The sequence below is a fragment of the Triticum dicoccoides genome, chromosome 6B (genome assembly GCF_002162155.2).
Source record: "Triticum dicoccoides isolate Atlit2015 ecotype Zavitan chromosome 6B, WEW_v2.0, whole genome shotgun sequence".
In the NCBI taxonomy this organism is placed as follows: Eukaryota; Viridiplantae; Streptophyta; class Magnoliopsida; order Poales; family Poaceae; genus Triticum; species Triticum dicoccoides.
In genome coordinates, this window is record NC_041391.1 from 302,335,723 (window position 1) to 302,344,637 (window position 8,915).

Below are 8,915 nucleotides of genomic sequence, written 5' to 3' on the forward strand. Positions count from 1 at the left end.
TGACAACTGTGTGTCTAGTTAGGGAGGTTGAGATTCAACTCAGAAGACCGCATCTTCACCTTATTCCGCTTGAGCTAAGGACACTTAGTCCTCGCCCAATCACTCTGGTAAGTCTTCAAGGTAGACTTCCAAACCTTCACAGACTTCGTTCACCGGCAATCCACAATGACTCTTGGATGCTTGGAACATGACGCCTAACCGGCTGGAGGATTCACAGTCCTTAAGTGTAATAAGTCTTCAGATCACGCGGACAGAAAGACTTCAGTGATGCCTAACACTCTTTGACTCTGGGTGTTTTGGGCTTTGTCCTCGCAAGGATTTCTCTCTCAAATGCTTCGGAGGTGCGTTGCTCTCAAACAATAAAAGCCGTGCACTAACTCTGAGCAGCCACCAATTTATGGTGTAGGAGGTGGGCTATTTATAGCCAGGAGGCAACCCGACCTGATTTGTCCAAAATGACCCCGGGTCACTAAGGAACTGACACGTGTCCAACAGTCAGATTTCAAACACACGCAGCAACTTGACTTGGGCTACAAGTAAAGCTGACTCATCCAGCTCTGACTTTGTTCACTTGGACCACACTAAGGAACTGGCTCTCATTGTCTTCGCTTGAAGACATAGGATTTGGTTGAGCATCACATCAGTCACTCTGATTTTGTTCACTTGGACCCCACTTAACAGTACGGTGGTTCCTATGACTCAACAAAGAAGAAAAGGAAACTACGAAACAACTATGTCTTCGCACTCCATAGTCTTCATGCGATGTCTTGTCATGTCATAGTCTTCAATGTGAATATCTTCACAGACCACCATTGTCTTCAATGTCTTCACACATTTTATGGATCATTTCTGGCAGGTAAACCGAATCAATATGGGACTACTACCTATGTTAGCCTGCAATTCTCACAAACACGTTAGTCCCTCAACCAAGTTTGTCGTCAATACTCCAAAACCAACTAGGGATGGCACTAGATGCACTTACAAGATCAGTGGTCTAGCCCTGCTTGATTGGACGTACGTATCTGAAAGAGTTATAAAGAAAGAGGAAGGAAGGAATGTATCCCCAGGAAATGACCGTCTTTTGGCTGTGGCATTTCGTCCAACAGCCTATGTGCGTATAGACACGGAAGGATGCAGGAGCCAAACAGATGTTCCCTTTAAGCATACATTTCCACAATTTGCTAGAATTTGTGTCGTGAGCAATATATACCAACCATGCACTGGCGGAGCTAGAATCGAAGTCCTGGGCGGGCCAAGCTAAAGGCTGCCAAAATTTTCTTCCAAACATTGCCTAGATTTACCCTTAGGCCTACTCTTTCTGTAGCAAAGCTAGGCGGGCCATGGCCTGGTTTGCTTGCACGTAGCTCCACTACTGCAACCATGCGGTTCATCTCTTATCTATACTTGCTGCTTTCCCGTGCATGAAGAAGAAATAAACTGAGATATGAACTTCATACTTGACACGACCTATTACTTATAAACTTCATACATGTAGGGCATTTTTGCTACATTTCTCTATTGCCAAGTGTCGTGGTATCATTAATAAACTTTTTTAACTGAAACAAGTTTCATCCACCTATTATTTGTGCCTTTGGTTTGAAATCAGAATTTGGGTGTCGTCACCCACTACACTACTAGCGTTAACAAGGTAGTCTGTACTCTGTATTAGGTTACCATAAAGAGTTTCCCCTCGCTTTATATTATAAAGCATCCAACCGATACATCCAACTCGCTGGGGCCGCAGCACAAACAAGTCCAAAAAGAAAAACAAGAGAAAGAAAAGAGAAACAATGCCGACACCGGCAGATCAACTAAGCGACAAAGACCGGCAACCGCTGCACCCTCCGGAGAAGTACCACTGTGTTCCTAGCATTCCAGAGCGTCGCGTACCAAGCAACACCTTCAAGAAGGAATGCGACGGCGCCGTCGTTGCTGCCTGAACGAGTCCTAGGGTTCCCCCGGTACGCGGAGGGCAGTGGGGAAGGGGTATACTCAACGCCCTTCAGAAAGATCCAGCGGCGCCCGCAGGCGTTACCGCGTCGGAGCCGTACGAGCCGCCAGGGATTTCTCCCGACCCAGACAACCACCTCCACCCCGGACCCTCCGAAATGCACCACTCAATCTGCCGCCCACCAGCCTGTGCCACCATGGTCACCAAACCAACATCGCCGTCTCACTTGGGCCGCCAACACGAGACCTGGGGGAGGGAAAGGAGACAACGGCCACGAGGGCAACCGCAACTCGACCGGCGGGAGGGGACAACCTCCATCGCTCTCACAGAGCCGACCGGACACGGCAACAAGGACTTGATAGGCCCCAACGGCCCAGCCGGACCCACATGGGTCCGGACAGTCCCTATCCCCACGCTGCAGCACGCCGGCTAACGAAGCCAGCACCGCCCGTAGACCACCGACACCTCGCCACCACCAGGGAGCAACGCCGCCGGCCCGCACCAGCGCAGATCAGGCCCTAAAGGGCCCAGATCTAGGTCGAGCGGGCATCACCAGTCGCCCGCGCCACCACGCCGCCGCGCCAAGGGCACCCGTGGCCCACGGGGTCGCCGTCGCCGAGCCACACCGCTGTCGGCCGAGCAGCACCGCCGCCGTCAGGGGGCCCGGCGCCCCCCAACGCGCGCACGGGAAAGGAACGGTCTGCCTCCGCCAGAGGAGGGAGAGGGTGGCGGGACCGCCTGAGGCACGCGCGTCGGCGGCCAGCGGCAGCAGGAGGAGGCTAGGGCGGAGGCGGCGGCGGGGGGAACCCTATGCAAGTGGAACAAGAAGCATGATGAAAAATAGTTGTCAGGAACTTGGCAAGCTTCTATTTTGTGTAAAATGGGAATGTTGGCATTGGATGTCATGATATGTGCTACTCTACAACCCTCTTATTGCTATGTCTGGATAGCTAGAAAAAGGCACACCGGCACACAGTACAACAAACCGTTATATCCAAATTCTCTTTATCTGTTCCACATCCAAAAAGCTATGAACCGGGCATCTAGACTTGCTCAACACCCAAACAACTATTGTTGGGGATTAAGGAAAAGGGTCTGTCTATGCCCTAAGCATTGCACATCTAAATGACTCAATCAAACATGAAAAAGAACTTATTAAAAAAAACATGAAAAAGGAAAAGAAAAAAGAACAAGAAAAATACCCGCACGGATTTTCATGTAAAATAAATAACATAGGACTTAGAGAAAGGATTCTAAAAGAAAGTACACGAATACTCCAAAGTCAAAAAATATTTCAAAACCAAAAATATTAATTAAAAACAAGTCGCAACTCCTGCCCAAAATGCCGCCGGCACTGATAAAAATCAAAAGAAAAACAAACAAACAATGCGTTCATCGATGTTTGTCAAAGCTATATGCCGTCGGGCGCAGTGAAGTGTGCCTACCGTTCCAGTTCATTAAAAATCAAGTTGTCAGCAGATATGTAGAGAATACGTTTGGACGTGTCGACATATTTTTTTTATTTTATTAATTTTGTGCTTGAGGCACCACTGACTCTGTGTTTTTGAATGTCTTATTGGTTTCCATGTGTGTAGACCTTGTATTATTTAGTTTTATTGGTATATAAGGTTACCGCTAAAAATAAGATAATTTTTTCATTAGTGAAGAGGTTTGATTAAATTCTGGAAAATAGAGAAGTGTTTTTTTCCTGAAAAAAGGCCATCATGACTAGCTTTATTAAATTAAAAAACGCTTGCATCGTTTGCAAATACAAGTAAGCAACTAGGAGGTTTATCACCCCAAACACAAGAAAGATTATTATGAAAACTAAAGCTAGCTAGCTCATGGGCCACACGGTTGGCATCTCTAGGACAAGTGAAATCAACAGTTCTCATTTGAATTGACGTATCTACACAATCTGCATATATCGCTGCTGCCGAGTTCCACCATTGTATTTGACCTTTGCAAAAATTTATGACTTCAATCGAATCAGATTCCGCCTGCCTTATTAGTTCAAATAGAATTTGCAAAATATAGTACATCCCTCATCGCTAAACCATTGTTGCTACATTTGCTGCATATGGGTAGTAGAGGCACTTGCACGCAATGAATAATTCAGAGAGAAAGAGTTTTGATAAGAGAGATGCCTAATTGTAGAACGCCCACTGATCAGACCGAACCGGCTGTGTACCTGAGCGCGAGGAACCGAATGCCCGGCCCAAGGCAAGCCCCGACCGAGCCGAACCCAACGGCCCTAGAAAGTCGGGCCGGTTAATAGGAAGGACAAGCGGGGACTGAACAAACTCAATCGAACCGAAGCTGAAACCTACGGGATCGCAATAAAGCGGAGCAGAGAGAGGGGAAGCAGGGAGCTGATACACCCGAAATCCTCTCAGCCGACCTCCCATGGGGAGCGACGCCGGAACCTAGTTTAGCTCAGCCGCCGACCCAACCTCACCGCAACCCGCTGCCGAGCTGAGGACCCCAGGCCGCCGATCTCATGGAGATCGTAGCCAAAGCTGCCGCGACCCAACCCTCTGCTCCTCACGGCTCTTCCGCCAGCATCGCGACAGGTCGCTTTCGCTTTTCTCGTTCCTTCCATAATAATAAGGGTGTGTTTGGCTTCTGTCATGGATTGGAATGTCACGGGTCGGACCTGTTCCTGGACCTGATTCTCGTGTTTGGTATGCGCATGGGACGTGATCCGCTCGTTTCCCTGGACCGAATATTCGGCCCAGATCCGGAACGAGGTGAGACCTCGAATTCCAGCGGACGACGCGGAACCGTCTCCCCCTCGTCTCTCTCTCGCAACCCCATCCCCTCTCGCCCTCTCCTCTCTGGTGCGCCGCCTCCCCTCGTCCCTCTCCTCCCTCGATTCGCGCCACCGGCAGTTCCTCTCCCCCATCTGCACCGGTGAGTGTCCTTCCCCCACCCCACCCTCTTCCTCGTCTTCTCCTCAATCAGCTGCAGGGCGGCGGACGAGCGGCTGCGAGGCGACGGTCTTGAAGCTGGGCGGCGAGCCAGCGCTACTTCGGCGCGAGGATTGGAAGCCAGCCAACGGCAGCCACACCTGAGCGGCGGCAGCATCAGCTTGCCTGGGCAGCGGCAGCGGCCAGAGAGGAAAGGAGCAGATGGCGTTCAGTATTGATGGATGCGTTCAGTATCTTTGCTTGAACTGAACGCAAAATTAACTAAGATGCGTTCATGCCAAACTCAACATGTTCCTGATGCTTGCAGTGAGATTTTTTTTTGTTCATGCCTGTAGATTTTTGCCGGATGCGTTCATGCTAAACTCAAGATGGCAAACTCTTCATGTGAATAGAAAACAGTGAGAATTTTTTTTCCTGTATGAACCGTAGATCCTTTTGAGATTATATCAATTGATGGTGCTGCAAAAGTGCAAATACAAATGAAATGACCGCTGAAAATTTGAATAATTTGATGCTAAAAATGTGTGCATGTTTGTCAATGCTTTTCCTCCTTGATTGAGTCAATTTTGTCTTTTGACCAATTTTTTACATGTACTTGACAGAAATTGATAAAATGTAAAGAGATATAATTGTGACCATGTATATACGTATGTGAAACTCCCACCATTTCTATGCAAAGATTTGAGATAAACCAAATGCATTATGTGGAAAAACTCATTTCGTGCTATCCCAACCAAACGCTGAGATGGAACCATTCCATTCCTCCTAATTCCCTTCATCAAACACCGGAACGGAACCAACCCGTTTCGGTGGAATGGAACCATGACATTACATTCTACTTCGTTCCCGAACCAAACACACCCTAAGGGTATATGGATTGGGATGTGGGGATTTGTTCTGTGCTGGAAGATCATTTACTTTCCCTTCCTTGTTTAGATTCAAATAAAAGTCCTTGTATTGCTATCCCAATCGTTGTATTCGTTTCATAAATATTTCTTGTCCCAGCGATTTGTTCTTGGTCATCATTGTTTGTGCTTGTTGCGGCGCGCTCTCGCTTCGTGGCATCTCGTGTAGCACGTTTAGACGTGTGTGTGCACACGTGTTTGTAAGTGTTACTTGTGTGTTGCCTTCTCTTTATGTCTGCCATGTAATGTTCCGGGATGTAATTTCTGGGTTAGCTCTGTTGAGCCAACCATGCTTGTAATATAATCAGGGACGCAAGTTTGCCAAAAAAAAGTTAGCTTGGTGACTGACCTTTTTTTTTTTGGAGAAAAGGTTGTTTGCTACTAGTTTCCTGCTAGTTTCTTAGCCTGGGAAACAAAGTGTTTGGTTTGGGTTCCTGGACGTTGGTTACTGCTCTTGTGTACGCTGCCTTTGTTGTGGGCTTTATTAATTTAAAGCCGGACGCCCCTGGCGTCTCTGTTCAAAGAAAAAACAAAGTGTCTCCATTACATCAGCGAGAGGGGAAAATCTTCTCCCTTTGTCATGCATCTGTCTTATTTCCTTTGAACATAGGCATGTTTTTTATCCTCTGGTATCATGTAAATTTGGAAGATGACAAGATAACCAACTTGTGTTGACCTCTCTCTCTGCCTTTTATGTATGACTTTGTGTGTTGTAACTTATCGTACAGAAGAAAATATACGACTTTTCAATTGTGCTAGTTAATAAATTAAGACGGTGTTTTAGAAGCTTCACATTTGCTAACTAATGCTTACATGATTCCCGTGATATCTGCCGGACAACAACGAAGCCAGAAAACCAAACCAAGATCTTCATGCAAGTTCAAGCCTCTTTGTTGGATGCAAAAATTTATTTGTAACGGCGAGTCGGTAATTTTTTAATTTCCATATCGTGCTTAATAAGCTATGAACCTTCGAAGATCTTTGTTTTTGATGAGCACAAGTTTCAGCCTTTAATAGCCATTCAAAGATCTTATCACTATTATTATCCGCATTTTAGATTATTATATTTGACCTATTTGAATGTGTGAATATGAAGATGATGCTGTCTAGATCTTTTTTATCTTGATCATTGAAAAAATGCACTGTTGTTTGGGGGCTGATTTTATTTTTAGATTGTAAATGTGTTGATTGTACATGTTGAGATATGCAGATAGCAGCCAAACAGTATATGGCATCCATTTCACAAATCTCCTCTGGTAACCAAACAAGAAAATTGAACTTGGAATCCAAATCCCACAAAATGAAATCCTCCTAAGAATGAGATTTCATTTTATTTCTACCAAATGAAATGAAAGCTTGGGTGCCAAACGAGCTGTAAAGGAAATTGCCATTCTCGCGATAACATAATTTGGAAAAAAAAACGTTTAAAAATTATGACGTCAGATTTTTAGCATTTCCGTTAAAATTTTGCTAGTTATATGTATATATGTCTTTTTTTTCTGTGGGTATATGCATGTATGTATGTTATTCTAGTATGCAACACATGACATAACATGATTGTTGTTTTCATATTTTCAATGTGTGGCAGGTATCCAGCAATGGCGACCTCCTCTCTTGCTCCGCCTGAGGTGCCCATGGAGCTGCATGCAGGCAACCGTGACCGCCTCTTAACCGCACTGCACGCCCACCTCTCCGCCGCCGCTAGCCCTCCCCGCGGCCTTGCCCTCCTCCAGGTCCCACTTGCCGTCTTTATAGTGAATCAGTCTCTACTTTGTTTGGGCCTTTGGGGCTTCCTCTATCAACATTTTGGCTTCTCTTTCTGAAGGGCGGTGAGGAGCAGACACGACACTGCACTGATCATCTCGAGCTGTTTAGGTATATGTTTTTTTTCTAATATTTGCCAGCGCCCCTCCTTTCTCTTTCTTTGGGATGACATATTGAGGTGGTAATGGGCAATGTCTCAGGCAGGAGAGCTACTTTGCTTATCTCTTCGGAGTGCGTGAGCCAGGGTTCTACGGCGCTATAGTACGTTCTTCTCTCGTGTGGCCCACTTTTGCAGGGAAAATAAAATCCTTGCATAGTTCCTGTTGAGCTCCTTGATACCTAGTTCGATGCTTATTGTGGATATTCACTACGCCTCATCTTTATCCAGTTATTAAACTTATAACACAGTTTATGTCACAATTTCTTGAATTTGTACAACTTATTTGTCTGTGAGAATAAACCACTGCAAGTCATTCGATGCATGGTTATGATAATGAATTTATGCTCATTAGATGCTTCTACCTAACTTGGCCTTTATTTGTTCACCAAGGACATTGCCTCTGGACAATCGATTTTGTTTGCTCCAAGGTTGCCACCTGACTATGCTGTCTGGATGGGTGAAATAAAACCACTCCCTTATTTTAAGGTATTTGATGTTCTAAATGCTATATTCGCAGATACTGCAACACTCTGAATTCACATAATATTTTTCATCAATACCTCTACAGGATAGGTACAAGGTTGATTTGGTCTTCTATGTCGATGAGATTGTGCAGGTTCTGCAAGATCGATTCAGTCAGCATGGGAAGCCTGTGTTGTTTCTCTTGTATGGAAAGAGTACTGACAGCGGAAATTACTCAAAGCCTGCTAGTTTTGAAGTACGTGATATACAACTAGCCATAAAACAAGTTAGGATGCTTAGTTAGTTAGTTTTATGGTTTTGAAGGGTTAAAGTGGAAAGCATAATCTGGCATGTTAATCATGCAGTACTATTCTTTCTCCTTTAGACCTCAACTACATGTCTTTGTTGTATATGCATTGAATTTACCAACTTACCATGCTGTTTTCCCCTGTGTTAGGGGATAGAGAAGTTTGACACCGATTTGAGTACACTCCACCCTATCTTAACTGAATGCCGTGTTATCAAATCTGGAATGGAGCTTGCCCTCATTCAATATGCCAATGATGTTAGCTCAGAAGCACACATTGAGGTACAAAAGTTACCCTATTAAAGTCTTGTACCATGCCAATAATTTGTTTACACCTTCATTGCTATTTTTTGGAGTACATTAGACTCTTGTCCAGTTTAAATAAGGGTTCCTCAGGTTTTGGCTCTTTTGCATTTGACGAAATGTGATCTATATC

The 8,915-nt window shown here is 45.3% G+C and overlaps 1 protein-coding gene across 7 annotated transcripts in view; it reads left to right on the top strand.

The window, feature by feature from the left end:
• Positions 1 to 4,628: 4,628 nt before the first annotated feature.
• LOC119322807 (xaa-Pro dipeptidase-like) overlaps positions 4,629 to 8,915 on the top strand; it is an 11,559-nt gene continuing 7,272 nt past the window's right edge. For 2 of the 7 annotated variants that reach the window (XM_037596331.1, XM_037596335.1), the window contains exons 1-9: positions 4,629 to 4,864; positions 5,217 to 5,279; positions 6,639 to 6,713; positions 7,375 to 7,519; positions 7,612 to 7,661; positions 7,751 to 7,811; positions 8,101 to 8,196; positions 8,279 to 8,428; positions 8,630 to 8,761. In XM_037596331.1, the coding sequence (XP_037452228.1) occupies positions 4,638 to 4,864; positions 5,217 to 5,279; positions 6,639 to 6,713; positions 7,375 to 7,519; positions 7,612 to 7,661; positions 7,751 to 7,811; positions 8,101 to 8,196; positions 8,279 to 8,428; positions 8,630 to 8,761 (999 nt within the window). In that variant the 5' untranslated portion in view covers positions 4,629 to 4,637. Of the gene's footprint in view, positions 4,865 to 5,216; positions 5,280 to 6,634; positions 6,714 to 7,374; positions 7,520 to 7,611; positions 7,662 to 7,750; positions 7,812 to 8,100; positions 8,197 to 8,278; positions 8,429 to 8,629; positions 8,762 to 8,915 lie in introns of all 7 variants that reach the window. The other 5 variants (XM_037596332.1, XM_037596337.1, XM_037596334.1 and 2 more) reach the window with 5 other exon arrangements.